Genomic DNA, 18,178 nt, shown 5'->3' with positions numbered 1-18,178 from the left:
AGTGAAGGAAAAATATAACGACGTTTCTCGACCCTCTCCTATCGAATCTATACATTAATAATTTACGTACGGTATTGTCGAATCTTTATATATCATTTACATACTATTGAATCGTTATACAGTATTGCATTAACAATTTACGTACGGTACTGCCGAATCTTTATATCTCGTTTATACCTATTATCGAATCTTTATACAGTATTGCAATACTAATTTACGTACGGTATTGCCGAATCTTTATATCTCATTTAATACATATCGAATCGTTATACAGTATTGCGTTAATAATTTACGTACGGTATTGTCAAATCTTTATATCTCATTTACATACTATCAAATCTTGGTTTTTATTATTAGTAATAGGGTGTGTTCTACATTAAGTGTTATTCCATTGTAATACATTGTTCTTGTTGAGATCTTCAAAAATCAAATATAAAACTTCGAAAAAAACAAAAACATAAAATATTGAAGTAAACAGCTGAGAAAGAATAAAAACTAAGGAATGAACAAGATTAAGTTTGAGAAGGAATTGTATTATATATATCATTTTTTGTGTTCCATATCTTAGGTCTTTGCTTTCGATACACTCCAATTTAATAATATGTTGGCGTTTTTTCCATCTAACGTAAAATTAAACACATTCTTTTTTTTAAGTGTACAACTAGAAGAAAGCACACGTTTTGTGTTTGTGTTGCTAAAAATAACATTTAATGTAAAATATAGAGGGAGCAATTAACATTTTTAACTAAGAATAGAGAATCTATCTGTAAATTAAATCAGGTTTGTAAAGTAGGGCCTATAAAAACATATTGGCCATTTTTGTTTTTTAAGTTGTTATTACAATTATTTGTCTTACTAATTAAAGTATAATAAAACAAAATACGGTCATGCTGCATGCATGAGCTGAAAACATTTTGACTTTTGTCAAATATGAGGCAATTTTTTTTTTACTTTTTACAATACAATTTTGCCACTACTTAGAACTGTACTTTTAAACCTCAGAACTTGAAATCAATTTTATTACATTTTTTTTGTAATTTATTGAACTTAATCTCTCGAACTTAATCCACTTTAAAAACATTCACTCGCTGCACAGATTGTGAGCGAAGCGAAGTCTTATTTACCATTCTTTTTGAAACACTAACTATAACAATCAAAATTTTATTTCAAGTTAGGTGTAAAAGTAGAGAAGCATCCAACATCAATAATCATCATTTATCAATGCACCGTCAACGAAATGGAATGTTCACAATAAGTTGTTTGGGGTGTAGAAAATTATGGTTATTGGTTACAAATTTGTCATGAACAATCATTACATGATTACATTCGATTATCATTTTTGTTAAATGCAGTGTTGACCATACAAAAATTAATATCACTACACCACTGTCTCTTCATTGTCCGGTCCAATTGTGCTACTCTGTTCCCCCCATTTGACAAGTTTAAGTTTATTTTTTTAATTTAACATTCTTCTTTTACATCACCCATTAAAACAAAACTGACTGCAGTGTAATGTTTATCACTCTTTGATATACACTTAATTAACATCGTCCATGTTGTACACGCTTTTTCCTACATAGAGGGTGTCAACAACATTACATGGATGGGAGAATTTAATAATAACAAAATATATTAGCAACAAATAAAAATATAAGATTGCAGAGTTTCACACGACTTAAAAAATATTAATCAAACTGCTATACCGTAAATCTTCTAATAGTAACCCACACTTTAATAGTAATCCTCTTCTAATAGTAACCCACCTTATAAGTCAATATATAATAACCTTATAAGTCAACCTATAATTATAACCCACTGCTCACAACAACTTATGATGCAGCCGTATTTTGAAAATAAGGATATAATGCATGTTGATCTCGGGAGTGGGGGGAGGATTGAGTGTTTTGAGTTTATAAAATAAAGTTAGAGTTCAACCAAATTTGTTTATTCTTACTGTTTTATTATTTTGCTATGAGTTGCTGACCGGAAAAGTTGGGGGTGGGTAATACTATTTTCAGGTGCCTAATTTAAGATTAGTAATAGTAACCCACTACTCTAATAGTAATCCCCTTCTAATAGTAACCCACCCTAAAAAACAATCAAAGAATAATAACCCAGGGTTAGAATTAGATTTACGATAATACAAACTATTCTCTAATAATAAATAAAATAAACTATTCTATTCATAATAATAACGTTTAAAACACATGATATATAAACATAAATAACCTCTGTGTGGATGTGAAATACTTGCTATAGTACAAATAATTGCTTATGAAGTGTCAAATAGAGAAAAAATGTAATTTACATATTTCTTACAAATAATATTATATATTAATAATATTATAATAATTATAATTATTGATTATTTGTTAGGCCTATTCTTTCTTTTGCAATAGTGGTCGTTGATTATACCACACAGAAAAGGTAGTTGCTTGATTGTCTCGCATTACATGGTACAATATTCGCTTGATCATTTCACAACGCAATAGTGAGTCATTGATTAGATTTCTGAAACAGGAAATAGCCCTAGCTTTCATTTTTCAACACAGTAATCGTAATTTCAAACAGTCATAGTACTTTGATTGATCGTCTCAAACAGCAATGGTAGAGCTTGAATGGATTGAATGTCACATGGCATCATACTTGGTTATGGAGGTGGATCTTCTCATTATAAATCTAAATACAAAAATAACAATATAAATTATAATGTAATTAAATTATAAATTATTTTAAACAACATAGACAAATATTTATATGAAAATAGTGTACCTGAAGTTTATTACCATTGAGTTTCTGTAAATTCAACATAGTTGTGAAATTGTTAATACTGTATTGAAAATCTGAAACATACTTATTTTATGCAAATTACCTTGGTCTGTTTTACTGGTACAGTATTTGTAAATTACTGTATTGCGCTTACGGTAAAAATTAGGTCCCACACACACAAATCAAAACAGCAACCTACAGTAGCTGTCTCTCGGAAGTTAACGAGAATCCAGGATGTTTCGGCCCATTTTTAGGCGGGAACAAATGAAATAAATACTATACATATGTTCTAAAATGTATTTAAATGTATATTTTCTATTTTGATTTTCATGTTTTTTTCTCTATTGTTCTTTTCATTGTAATTGAGTTTACTTAATGCAAAAAAAATCGATATTCCAATTCTTCCCCAGCTGAAATGTTACTGGTCCGAAACGTTTTACTACGGTACCGCAAAATGAAGAATGAGACACAAAGGGTAATATACTGTATTGTAATGTAACTGATATGTAAATTAGAAGAGAAAAAAACAGGATAGTATTGTACGAAAAATAATATAAATATATAAATAAACAGAAAAATAAGAAATATAAACCAACCATCATAGAAAATCCTCCTAGCCTTTTCCATTCCATTTTTGTCTAAAATGTTCATAAATTTGACCATCTTTGTGAAATCCTTATCAATGATCCCTCTATGTTCAAAGTCACTAATCAAACTCCAGCTGTCTTGATATTTCTTTACCAATGTAGGCTTTTCGTTAAATAACCTAGCAAGTGTTGATACATCATCCTTTCTAATTTCCAATCCCAGTTGATAAATCTTCTGTCTGAAAGATGTCAACATTGATACCACATGATCCTTGATATCTTCTGGAGGTTGATTCTTTACTGTTGACTTGAAGCCAAATTGCTCAGTTATCTTAATTGTGTCATATAGAATAGTAAGATTTGATGGACTCAAATTTCCCGATGCTCTTAAAAACTGCAGTAGATCCCAAACACTTTTAGCTCTCTCCACCTCTACATTAGATTTTTTCATATGGTCTTTGTATAAAACTTTCAACATTCCAAGAGACCCAAGTCTATCAAACCACTCTGATGTATCATTCAACAGTTGTTGGAAATCATCCTCTGGGATTTCTGGAATGCAAACATTATTTTTAATAATCAATATAAGTAGACACAAAAAGTTTGAAATAATGGTTCTCTTTAAAAATGGTGAGCGGGAGTTCTTCATAAAGAAATTAGTAGAGTATTAGTATTATCCAAATATTATACACTGTATAAGTCAATTTAACATACCTTGATTTGAACGTGATGCCCCAACACCATCATCTATAACAAATAATAATTCAGACATTTTTATTCATATAATACTGATGAATTACAATTTAAAAATATGGTAAAATAATTAAGATGAATACAAGTAATCTAATAACTTTGCAATAATGATTCTGCTAGTACTCTACTGGTAAGGGGAATGAAGATATCACAGCTAATAGCAGCATGTTGTAACAATGAATAGATTATCAATGATTCTGCTAGTACTACTACTACTGGTAAGAGGAATGAAGATATCAAAGCTAAAAACAGCATGTTGTAACAATGTATAGATTATCAATAATGATTCTGATAGTACTACTTAGAAGTATTTAGGTTTCAAGGTTTATATTTTTATATTATTTTTCATGGTTTTTCACAAGCGCCTTGAGCATTTTTGTGGATATGTGCGCTATATAAATCTTATTATTATTATTATTATTATTATTACTACTACTGGTAAGAGGAATGAAGATATCCCAGCAGCTAATAGCAGCATGTTGTAACAATGTATAGATTATCAATAATGATTCTGCTAGTACTACTACTGGTAAGAGGAATGAAGATATATTTAATAATTTTTATGTTTTTGTTTAATTACATTACATAATAATCATATTGTTCATTCAGTTTATTGTTTTTTGGTTAAATAATAAATGAAAATAAACTTGTACTGTTATTACTCTTACCTCCAAATAGCAGCTTGTAACGCTTAACATCCATCGTAACAGACTTGCCAGTTTTGGTGCATGTCAACTTCTCGTCCTGGAAATCACCAAGATTTTGAATGTGCTTCTTTTCTGATGTATCACTACATACACCACAAAGTATGCATCTCTCAAATTTAATTCCTCTTCTACCACCATCTTTAGTAGGTTCAAATGACTTCTGAATTGTTAACAAAACCTAAAGATACAAATTGAATGGCAAACTGCAATTAACACTATATGACAATAAAAACACACAATGTAGCAAACGTTGTGTTCACTAAACATTTACAATACAATAAAACCAATAATATAATAACTAAAAAATAGAAGGGGGAGAGGGTTGTTCCCAGAAGAAAAGGGTACTTCTGAGACCGAGTATTTGAACCATAGGCCCCTACTCTCCCTTAATAGTCGGAGATGTGGCGAAGGAAATTTTGTTTAAGGACACCCCTAGATGATATATGCAATGTTTGGCTTGTGCCAAATATTTTTATTTACATATTCTCCCCTCTCCTTACGAGGCATCTTGAGAAGCAATGTCGAAAATACTGCACAAAAAGTTTGAAATGCATCCTCTGTAGTATGTGAAACGATCTATTTTACTAGAGTTTACTAGAGATATCACCTTATGCTGCTTCTGATCATTTCTATTTGATTTTATTTATTTATTTCAACAATATTTTACGAGGATGGTCGAAGGACAACAACAAATTTATCCGAAAGGATTGTCCAGCATTGACAAATTTCTACTATTTTGCCATTGTGTATACTAACAAACACACAAATGTGTCACAAGATTAAAATATTGAACCTCTAAAAAAAGGGCACCTTGAAAATTTAGATCCACCCTTGGATATATGAAATGATAACAAACCTCTTTACATGCTTCAGAAGAGGGTTCATCATTACTTGTTTCATTACAAGCAGGAGTTCTTTTAATAGTAACCTGGAAAAAGAAGAAAAGTGATGCTTTGATATTTGAATTTATGCTTAGATTAAATTATGACTTATTCACAACAAATTATATGATACAGTACCTTTAACAAGAACTTTCTTTCATCCTCCATAGTCACAAATTTGACAAGAGATAAGGTCACATGATGATCTTGGTTGAAGTAAAGTTCAGCATGATTATATGACAGTATTGGGTCAACACCGTTCTTTTGAAATTTGTTGAGGAAATCAATAATCATATATGGAAACAATACATCTGGCAGATATCCCTTAAAGTCGTAATAGATACTGATAGATTGTGAATCATCAGACACTGGTTTCACCTCACTTGATGTCTTGAAAGCAAGGCGTAGTGGCACAAAGAATGATCGCATTCCAACAGATTCCTGAAATTGTTGATTTGTAAAATAACATTTAGATTTCTTTTAATAAGTAAAGATCATTTCCTGTACATGATAAAAACATCTTTCAGCAGAATTTGTTTGTAAAATTTCACCAATTATGTATCATACCAACACAATTTTTGTTTACACAATCTTGCATGCAAAACATGTTAGAAAAGATAACTGAACAAAACCTACAGTAGATGTACTTACCACATCTTGGCTGCTGGTTGTCTTCCTCTCACAAATAAAACCTAATTGAATCATCAGTGCTACAAGAAACTCAAAATTCTTTCCGTCATCAACTTTACGCTTTTTCCATAATTTTCGCAACAACTTTTCTTCCAGTATGCCCTTGTCAAGTTTATCAAACGCATCGATATACATGGCCGGCTAAAAAACACCACAATTAGCCATACTTAGTATTTTGTGTTTATTAAGTTATCAAGCAATTTAGAATCTGAAGGTATGCACATGTATAAAGACTTGTAGATGCAATAACATGGTTTACATCTAATATACAATATACCCCTCAATGTTAAACTAGGGAAACGGTCAGATATTGCTTTTGATACTACAGCACCTATAGGAATCCACATGTACCTCTATTATTTCTTCTCAGAACACTGCATTAGCATTTTCCTGAGAATACTTACTGGAAATTCTGGTGGAACGACCGTCACAAATGTAGTAACAATTTCAACCAGCTGCATCGGATCCAACACCGCTTTATCTTTCAATAATTTGTTGTCAGGCCTGTAAACAATTTCACCAAGATCGTACAAAAAGTTAAGAAGAAAGGATTGTTGTTTTTCATCTGCAATACCATTCTTACTTGCCAGCATTTTGAGCTAAAGAAAAAATTGTTTACTATTCAGATACAAATAAAATATCAAACCAAAGGTAGGTATACATTTACAACATTAGTTTTGTCCTTTACAGCCTGAAATGTTTTGAAATTTACTTGATAACATGTACTGCATAATTTTGGATCTGAAGGAAAACGTCACTCTCAGGATGGGGGAAACGTAATTGCAATTTTTCTCACAGAATGCATTGTCAGTTTTGCAATGCAAATATTCCATAAAAAATACTAGGCCGATGTAATTGCTCTCATGATTTTTTCAGATAGGAAACCATAACAGCATGGATAGGATTATATATTTTGTATTATATTACATTAACATTATTTTACCATTTGAAAATATGACAAAAATATCATCAATATTATTATATAGTACTGTAGTCATATATAATAGTGGGTAGAGTCTTTTGTTTATACTTTTTTAAATACTACTATTTCCAACATATTTCTATTCTGAAAACAAAACATTGAGGAATGATGCCAATTCAATTTACCTCTTCAACTGGACACAAAGAAAAATGTTTTTTTCTCCTTAGATCATGTAGATCACATCGAAAACGCATCCACTTTAAAGGAACTTCTTTCTCTAAAGCAGTCATAAGGTCATCAATAACTTTTTTAAGATCAATAAAGCTCTTATCTGTCGTTTCTTGGCTGTTTTCAACGGCAAAATATATGTTGTACACATGTGTTATAAACTCTTTCTGTTTAAGTGCATCTCGAATCTTTTTAAAGGCCTTCTTTGTCTGGTTGTAAACAATTTAAATAAATGAAAACGCATTGGATAATAAAAACTCATTTCTTTTAATTAATATCTAAATACTTTAAGTTCTGGAGTACTGTATAGAATACATTCATATAAGAACTTTTGATATGAATGTATTCGATACAGTACTCTAGTAGCTAGTTTCTTTACATTAGCTTTTAGAACAGAAATGTATACTTAATTGATTGCTAATTTTAATAATGCAAGTATTAACCTCATCATTTTGTTCCTTTTCAGTCTCACCAAGCTTACCCTTATGTGTGCCCACAATAAGGATAGTTGGTTTGTGAACTTCATTCTCTTCATCTTCTTCCACAATACGACTATGAGAATAAACTGACAGGATGTAAGATAATATGAACTGGAGATTGGTCCAATGATGTTTACACTTTTTCTGTAAAAAAAAAAAAGATTAGTTTAAATTACATTTTATCTTTGTTCAATTGAAATTAAATGAAAAGTAAATGATTTCTAACCACAATTATAATAAAAATGGTTAGGTTTCAAATATGTAAATTTATGCAGCTCATTTGGAAGGTATGAAATAAAACTCTTTGCATAATAAAATGCATAACATATATAGCAAAATACTTACTCCATTAGCATCAATATAAATAGCAGGTTCATCAAGGTCTACACTTAGATCGAACACTACAATATAAAGTGCTTGTAATGTCATGAACATCTGCAAAAACATAATTTGTTTGTTATTCAAATATTTGATTAATAGGTCTAATAAATAAAGTAAAAAGTATTATTCTATTCTGTAGGTTGTCTTTTGATAAACTGCGTTTATACATTTACTATTGACACTCTTTTTATCAAAGCATTTTTCTAGTAAAAATCCATATAACAATGTGGTTAAAATCAGTTATGATTGAAAACAGGACTAACTGAAAATACATTTTTTGTTAAAGTAGGCAGAGAAAATTTGTAATAACATTTTATATAAGCAGTACCATGGAAAGATGTTTGCGATTACTGAATGGACAAGTTAAACATTGGTCATACCATTATGTTAGTATATACAAAGACACAACTAGCTGTGTACAAAGTGATTAAACAATGTCAATATAATATTAACTTCAAATACATATATTATAACTTACGCGATGTATACCATGGTAAATTAATTGACCCCCATGGTCCCAAATGTTAAATGTTTCTTCCAAGGTCTCCTCCTTATTTTCCTCAAGTTTCTTGATTACATCTTTATCTAACGGCTGATCTGTATCAATTGGAATAGCTTCAGTAGCTGTATCAGTACCTGTAGTGGAAACAAGTTTCTTGGTCACTCTCAACACATGTAAACAAGCATAATTATTTTAATCATTGTAAAAGTCATTAACATATTGCTATAGTTGTTCTGATTATCATCACTGTTGTAATTGTCATTATCCTCATTGCAGTCATGATTGTTATTAGGGACTTTTAGATTTTCATGTTGACTATGTCTACTGCTACCCTATTATGTCATTTCTTTGGTTGCCTTACCTTCAACTCTGATCACATAATTGTTATTATTTTATAGTTCTTATGTTATTTTAATATTAAAATCTAACTATGAACTTAATATGACATTGCAAACTCATAATTTCAAGACTTATTTATTAGTGTTTTGACTACAAAAAGATTAGAATTTAAGGGAAAGTTATATACCATCATTTTTATAAACATTTTTGTAATCATCCTTGTTGTCATCATTATTGTAGTCAACAACCATACAGTCATCATCGTCATCATCATCATCCTCTGTAGGTGGTTTCATGTTGATCTGACACATAAAATAAAAAAGAATATTTGGATATACAAAAGAAATAAATGTTGTTTATTCAATGTTTACAATTAATAAAAACAATTAATATTATTTAACATCAAAAGCAAAACCAAATTATTTTTTAGAATTGGATTATAAAACGATTGAAAAAGAAAACGAAATAAAATAGCTGCTTTTTTTTAGCCGATTCATTTAATAGGTAGGCATTTGTAGGTACTAATATTTTATTTATTTTATGTTTTTATTACACTATTAATGACATACGTTTACTGTTTTCTTTGCTCTCAGTTTGTCAGTGACCATTTTTGTATACTGTTTTGAAGGATTACCTGTAGAAAAAAAGGGCAGTGTATACATATTATTTCAGGACATACATTGATAAGTAACTATACTTTGGACAACTGTCAAACATAATTACTGTAAAATTACAATTACAGTAAATCACTGTAACATAGCTTGGGTGTTAAAGATCATACAGTAAACATTGAAAAGCATAATGTAGGCCCTATGGGAAAATATGTGTGGACACCATTCTTCAGTTGTATGCATTTATTGAATTCAATTCCACGTTTCCATTTCATTGTGGGCTTGTTTGTGTCTATGATAATGAGATAAATGATAAATAATGTTACATAGGCTATGATGATGGGAAGAGTTATATGCTAATTTTTATTTATGTTTACCACTATCAGCTTTAGCCTCTTTCCATGTTGTGCTTACAGTCCTAATCACGGCAATGCCATCTGTAACTTTATGTTTTTCCTCAAATCTGAGATATATATAATAATTTGAAACCAACAATGAATGTCATTCATTTTTAGTGCTGTTAAATTCAATTTTTTCCTTTTAATTATAGTTACCGGTAATAGTTAGAAACCATTTCAATAGTCTTAATATTCATGATACAATTAATTAAACTTAATAATACATTTAAATCTGTTATTTTAGTCAACAATTTAAATCTTCTTTAAAATAAAAACTTAAATTGAATTCTATTATTTGATGTCATTATAATTAGGTAGTATGTGCATGAATGTTGTAATGTCCATTTTACTGTCCAACTAGTACTTACATCTTTCCTAGACAAGCATTGATGAGGCATGTTTTACCCACTCCTTCCTGTCCAATCACCTTAAGCATTCCAAGATTAACTTTGACGGATCCTCCTTTCAAAGCTTCATTGTATGCATCCTGAAATTCTAATTTACGAGCAGCAATATCAGATGGAATATCTGAAAATTGAATTAAGATTTCAAAATGTTTTAAGTAAAGTAAGTTCAATCAAGCATACCAAAAAAATCTACCAAAGATCCATTTCATTATTAAAGCCATTATGGCTTTATTGTAATCTCGATACAGAATCAAATGTTTTATTTATAAGTATAAATGTATATAGTATGTTGTGTGAAAAAAAACTGAAACTAAACTAAATATTACAGTATTTTGGATGGAAAAAATCAAGTTTTTGTTTCATTTATGATAAATAAAATCTCGTTATCAGTTGCACCATAGATATGTTCACTATAATATCTCTATGATTGCACACTTTGCCTTTTTACAGTACCACTCGGACATAATTGATATTTTAAACATTAGCATCTAATTCTCTTTTTACTGAAATCCCATTTTAATTTTAAATCATACAAATACAACAGCTCTTTTGATTCTTAAACTCACCACTCTCTGGCTTAAGAAGTGTTGTTTTCTGTTTTTTACGCATATGATTCGCATATTCTGTTTCAAATTGAGTTCTTGGAAAATCTGAAAAATTACCCAAAACAAAATATTACATATTATATATTTACATTTAAAAAATATATATTAAAATACACAACTTTGCCAAACTCTTGAATTGTCATATGGTATGTTAATTTTTTTTTTTTTTTTTCCATGGTATATGGTTAATATAAGGCATGGTGACAACAAAATACAGCAGGCCAAATATGTAAGAAGGATAATTCAGAAATATAAAATAGATTAATAAATATAAAATAAATTACATTTAAAAAACCAAAAAAATAATTTACATTTCATTTATGTGCAATTAATAAAGTTCAAATATTCCTTAACAATGCGCGTCCCCTATTGATCATGGCCTATCCCTCTATACAGGATTTGTATTTATTTATTTTTTTTTGTATGTCTTATTATAACTAGTTTATAGTGGGTCTACTATCACAAGCCCCTCAGGGTTTCTTGGAGGTTCCTTTCATCTTCATTAAAAATGTGATACTCTTTATTTTTGCTATGTGTATTGTTTAGAAGTATTGATGAATAAAGAGATTGATTTTATTTGAAAAATGACCTATAAAAAAAAGTGTGGCCTATAAATTTATTCAATATTTTTGATTAAAAGGAATTTTGAAGTTTGCATTTAGGTGTTATTTTTTATCGCAAATGGCAAAATAATTTTTCTAAGTTATTTGCAATTTTCAAATCATAAATAATAAGGTTGTTACATCTTTCAACATATCACAACTTCCATATATACTACTATCCCAGTGGATTATTTAATCTATTGCCACCTGAACCTGTGAATCATATATCATAAATGCTAATTTTCTTCATCTGGACATTCTTCTTCACCTGGGATGAGAAATCAAATTTTTATCGTTTGCAATGAAAGTAGTTGATCCTAAAATTGTAATAATTAAAAAACTCCACTTACTTTTTAAGAAGTTTAAAATGTTAGTTTTTTCTTGGTCGTCTATCCGCCAGATATTTTCTAAAAGAGACGCAGGTGTATTTCCTTCCTATTAAAAAAATATGATAAGTTAGTATTAGTAGTTTTGAAAAATATTAATATACAATAAAATACACCTAGGTTAATTATGCATCACATACAGTACATAGAGTATTATATCATGGCTCAAACATTTACCATCTATTGATTGGATGAAAAAGCATCATGTGACAACACGTATATTTAATATTTTTTAACATTGGCTGCATTTTACAAAATAGCAAAATTGGATGAGAATACATTATTAATTACTATTTGCCATAAATGACATCAACCTGTACAGTGTTCAACCTATAATTCCTGTATCCAAACCAAAACTTGAGCGTTGTCATTCATAGTCTAGCCTCCTTCAACATTGAAAGATTGAAGAGACAGATAAATTGAATAAAAGTTTACTATGAAACAGTAGGTAGATTTGTTAAAATGTTTGAGCCATAATATAAAAGAACAAATCATTTTACCAACTGTCAAAGCAAATAATATTTGGATACCATTCAGCTATCAATGAAATAAACTACACTACAACTGTTCAATAGTAGACAATGGATATTTAAATCCAAACAAACTTGTTAGAATGCTATGTGTAAACAGAGAAAAAGTTGAAAACAATCAAAATATTTTCACTTAAGAATTCTATAAGTCTGATTAAATAATACTGCTCTTTGAAGTAGTAATGCTACTAAAGTTTGTAAATACTGATAACAAAATAATATGAATTTCGTTTCCTGTCAATGCAAATTATATTAAAATTACTGCTAAACAATCTAGTAAAAATTCTAAATTGTCATCACTGACAATGGAGAAACAAAGCTAGAATGATTTACCACAGCAGGTCTAGAGATTGTCCTGACAATTCTTTGTACATTATCTTATTTCGCAATGCTGCAGATGCACCAATACAAACAACAATTACTGCTAAATAATTTGGTAAATAAACCTAAATGTCATTATTGATAAATGAGAACAAAATAGAATGGTTTACAACAGCAGATCTATAGAATGCTAGTCTATTACACTAGCAAATCCCTGTACATTACCTCATTTTGCAATGTTACTGAGGAACCATGCTGTAGGAGGCAAGTTACTATTTCTAAGGTAGCTAATTCATTCCTGAGATATTCATGTAATGGTGTGTTGCCATTCTGGAAAGGAATCATAATCATGAAGTTTATAAATACTGATAACAGACATAAGGTAGATGACAAAATTTCGTTTTTGTAAAAGCTAAAACGGAGTACTTACTCTGACGTTGCGATCTCTATCAGAGATCATTCTCAAATGACTGCGGAATGTTAATGCAGCTTGGTCATGTTTGACGTCATCTGTTGATGACGTCGTACGCCTCCGGTTGTAGATTGGAGGTTGTGCGGGGCTCGGCCAGGTGATGTGTCTATCAAATCATTGTACAAATGCGAGAGTTCGTGGGCTCCAGTGTCCCGGTTCATGGTCTTCTCTTTATTTCTCCTTATATGTAATGATTCTCTAATCTGTCTGTCTTTGCGTTTAGGCTCTTTGGTTAAGATGGTAGCCTCCCAGTTCGGTACGTGATTGTGTTTTATGACATGTTCTGTAATGGCAGATTTGTGTATGATCGATGATGTGGATGTTTTGGAAGCCCTAGTCATTACTCCCCCCGTGTTTGTTGTAACATCTTTTTTGTGATCATTAATTCGTGTTTGTAATGCCCTCCCTGTTTCCCCAATGTAAACTTGTGGACAGTTGTGGCAGGTGACTTCGTAGATTACTCCACATGTATCCATCTTCTCGATTTTATCTTTTGGGTGGACGAGGCTATTCTTGATTTTATTTTGTGGTAGGAAATAGGTTCCGACATTGTGATAGGAGAGAGTGCGTCGTATTCTTTCTGCCATTCCTTTTACATAGGGGATTCCTATGCTACCTCTCATCTTGATCTTTTCCTTCTGTGGTTCGTGTCCTTTGTTCTTTTTTCTTTTTCGGTTTTCCATAACTCTCTGGAAGGACCACTCTGGATACTGACAGTTATGTAACGCTTTCTTGATGTTATCCATCTCAACTTTCCTCAAATCCATATCTCCCACTACCTTCTCAGCTCTGTCCACAAGCGTGTTTATAAGCCCCAGTTTGTGTTCGAGAGGATGATGTGAGTTGAAATGTAAATATTGGTCTGTGTGGGTGGGCTTCCGATAGACTGAGGTGGTAACTGTTCCGTTGTCATTGAGTGTGATGAGCATGTCTAGGAAAGGTATTGTGTTGTTTGTCATGGATTCTGTGGTGAATTTGATGTTGTCCGTTATATCGATGTTGTTAAGATGTGTGTTAAATGTATTTACTGTACCTGTGGGGATGAACTCTCGCATTTGTACAATGATTTGATAGACACATCACCTGGCCGAGCCCCGCACAACCTCCAATCTACAACCGGAGGCGTACGACGTCATCAACAGATGACGTCAAACATGACCAAGCTGCATTAACATTCCGCAGTCATTTGAGAATGATCTCTGATAGAGATCGAAACGTCAGAGTAAGTACTCCGTTTTAGCTTTTACAAAAACGAAATTTTGTCATCTATATAAAATCGAAGCTAAATGAAATTTTTCCAAGACATAAGGTAGGGTGTATATTCCTCAGATATTCATGTAATGGAGCGTTCCCTTCCTGGAAAGGAATCATAATCATGAAGTTTATAAATAATGATATAACAGACATTATGTGCAATTGGTTTTTTTTGTCAATACAAACAACAATTACTGCTAAAAAATGTGGAAAATAATCCTAATTGTCATTATTGATAAATGAGAACAAAATAGAATGGTTTACTACAGCAGATCTATAGAATGTTAGCCTATTACACTAGCAAATCCCTGTACATTACCTTATTTTGCAATGTTACTGAGGAACCATGCTGTATGAGATACGTCACTATTTCATTTCATTAATTTCATTTCATTATTTATTCGGTCTATTTCAGTATATACTTAACAAAAAAAATGAAATTGGGGAGACCAGGGTCAACCTAAGTGAACTTAATCACTGTAGCTGAGCCGGTTGACCTATAGTAGGTAGTACTAAATTCATTACTCAGATATTGATTTAATGGAATGTTGCCATCCTGGAAAGGAATCATAATCATGAAGTTTATAAATACTGATAACAGACATGTGAAATTGTTTTTTTTTTTGTCAATACAAACAACAATTACTTCTAAATAATGTGGTAAATAATCCTAAATGTCATTATTGATAAATGAGTACAAAACAGATTGGTTTACCAAAGCAGATCTATAGAATGTTAGCCTATTAATAATAATAATAATAACTGGTACTTGATATAGCGCATTATGCTGAAAGCCTCAATGCGCTTTACAAAGACAGAAAATTTTGAAAAATTACAAATTAAAAATCCCTGTACATTACCTTATTTTCCAATATTACTGAGGAACCATGCTGTATGAGAAATGTCACTATTTCTACGCTAGCTAATCCAAACCTGAGATATTCATGTAATGGAGTGTTGCCATCCTGGAAAGGAATCATAATCATGAAGTTTATAAATACTGATAACAGACATTATGTGAAATTGGTTTTTTTTTGTCAATACAAACAACAATTACTGCTAAATAATGTGGTAAATCCTAATTGTCATTATTGATAAATGAGAACAAAACAGATTGGTTTACCACAGAAGATCTATAGAATGTTAGCGTATTACACTAGCAAATCCCTGTACATTACCTTATTTTGCAATGTTACTGAGGAACCATGCTGTAGGAGGTAAGTCACTATTGCTAAGGTAGTGTATCCATTCCTCAGATATTCATGTAATGGAGTGTCCCCTTTCTGGAAAGGAATCATAATCATGAAGTTTATAAATACTGATAACAGACATTATGTGAAATTGTTTTTTTTTTGTCAATACAAACAACAATTACTGCTAAATAATGTGGTAAATAATCCTAATTGTCATTATTGATAAATGAGAACAAAACAGATTGGTTTACCACAGAAGATCTATAGAATGTTAGCCTATTACACTAGCAAATCCCTGTACATTACCTTATTTTGCAATGTTACTGAGGAACCATGCTGTAGGAGGTAAGTCACTATTTCTAAGGTAGTGTATCCATTCCTCAGATATCCATGTAATGGAGTGTCCCCTTTCTGGAAAGGAATCATAATCATGAAGTTTATAAATACTGATAACAGACATTATGTGAAATTGGTTTTTTTTTGTCAATACAAACAACAATTACTGCTAAATAATGTGGTAAATAATCCTAATTGTCATTATTGATAAATGAGAACAAAACAGATTGGTTTACCACAGAAGATTTATAGAATGTTAGCCTATTACACTAGCAAATCCCTGTACATTACCTTATTTTGCAATGTTACTGAGGAACCATGCTGTATGAAAAAAGTCACTATTTCTAAGGAAGCATTGTTAAACCTCAGATATTCATGTAATGGAGTGTTCCCTTCTTGGAAAGGAATCATAATCATTTTATAAGTTTATAAATAATGATATAACAGACATTATGTGAAATTAGTTTTTTTTTGTCAAGACAAACAACAACAATTACTGCTAAATAATGTGATAAATAATCCTAAATGTCATTAATTGATAAATGAGAACAAAATAGAATGGTTTACTGCAGCAGATCTATAGAATGTTAGCCTATTACACTAGCAAATCCCTGTACATTACCTTATTTGGCAACGTTACTGAGGAACCATGCTGTATGAGACAAGTCACTATTTCTAAGGTAGGGTCCTGCCTCAGATATTCATGTAATGGAGTGTTCCCTTCCTGGAAAGGAATCATAATCATTAAGTTTATAAATAATGATATAACAGACATTATGTGAAATTAGTTTATACAAACAACAATTACTCCTAAATAATGTGGTAAATAAACCTAATTGTCATTATTGATAAATGAGAACAAAACAGATTGGTTTACCACAGAAGATCTATAGAATGTTAGCGTATTACATTAGCAAATCCATGTACATTACCTCATTTTGCAACGTTACTGATGAACTATACTGTATAAGACAAGTCACTATTTTTAAAATAGGATATTCACTACTGAGATATTCACAACTCTGTTATTTATGTAATACCATATTACTTTGAATCATAAAAACTATAGTTATTATTTCTATTTATTTGGTTTGTTTTAATCAACTTTGAATTTTGTTAATAATACCCTGTATGCTTACTTTTTTTTCTCATATTGTAATATTTTTCACAGAATCTTGATGTGTTTCATTTAGATTGTGCTAAGTTTTGATTTATTTATTATATTATTATTTTTAGCCTAATGTGGTTGATCAGTACATGGAGGTTATATGATCAATGTGATATTGCAAAAGAATTGTAATTCATTATGTAAACTTTCATGAAAAGATTTCTTTTTGTTAATAATAATATTAATATTATGAAAATATATCTTTTTTATATACCTGATTAATAGAATTCAGAAGATTTGGATGAGTCCTACAAAGTTGTTTAATTGTTTGCAAATCATGGTTGTACAGAGCGGATCGTAAGTCGTCCCTGTTAAAATGTAAAAAATAATGAATTATTACATTATTTTATGAAAATGACGGTTGATGGAAATAATTTAATTTCATCATTATATTTCATGAAAATGGGCCTGTTAAATGTAATATTTATGATTTCATAATCTTATAAAAAAGTTTGAAAGTAATTTTTCTCAAAATAATATCTTGAAGTGTTTTCTTGAAGGTTAATCTCTTGGATTTGAAATAAAATAAAAAAAACATACCTCAGCCTTTCAAATTCCATTTTCAAAAAACCAGTGTCTTCATTTAACAATGATTTATACCAATAGCTTCTGGTGTAGTAGTAGGTCCACACATTCTCTTCTGAAATATAAAAGGTA

The 18,178-nt window shown here is 30.4% G+C and overlaps 2 protein-coding genes across 2 annotated transcripts; both read right to left on the bottom strand.

Moving 5' to 3' along the window:
* Positions 1 to 700: 700 nt before the first annotated feature.
* LOC144856423 (uncharacterized) lies at positions 701 to 11,284 on the bottom strand. The gene is made up of 17 exons (XM_078714431.1): positions 11,221 to 11,284; positions 10,616 to 10,775; positions 10,227 to 10,312; positions 9,808 to 9,872; positions 9,426 to 9,540; positions 8,876 to 9,033; positions 8,362 to 8,451; positions 7,981 to 8,160; positions 7,495 to 7,746; positions 6,792 to 6,986; positions 6,349 to 6,528; positions 5,836 to 6,138; positions 5,673 to 5,744; positions 4,778 to 4,994; positions 4,071 to 4,103; positions 3,366 to 3,908; positions 701 to 2,679 (listed from the first exon to the last, which is right to left on the bottom strand). Exons 1-17 carry the CDS (start codon positions 11,261 to 11,263, stop codon positions 2,672 to 2,674), a joined length of 2,700 nt encoding a protein of 899 aa, XP_078570557.1. The 5' UTR covers positions 11,264 to 11,284; the 3' UTR covers positions 701 to 2,671.
* A 2,294-nt stretch (positions 11,285 to 13,578) lies between these two features.
* LOC144856225 (uncharacterized) lies at positions 13,579 to 14,625 on the bottom strand. Its single transcript, XM_078714176.1, has one exon. The coding sequence runs from the start codon at positions 14,623 to 14,625 to the stop codon at positions 13,579 to 13,581; it is 1,047 nt and encodes a 348-aa protein (XP_078570302.1).
* Positions 14,626 to 18,178: the final 3,553 nt, after the last annotated feature.

The sequence above is a fragment of the Antedon bifida genome, chromosome 11, assembly GCF_963402885.1.
Source record: "Antedon bifida chromosome 11, ecAntBifi1.1, whole genome shotgun sequence".
Taxonomy (NCBI): domain Eukaryota; kingdom Metazoa; phylum Echinodermata; class Crinoidea; order Comatulida; family Antedonidae; genus Antedon; species Antedon bifida.
Note: the sequence above shows the minus strand (reverse complement) of the source record. Positions and strands in the feature narration are given on the sequence as shown.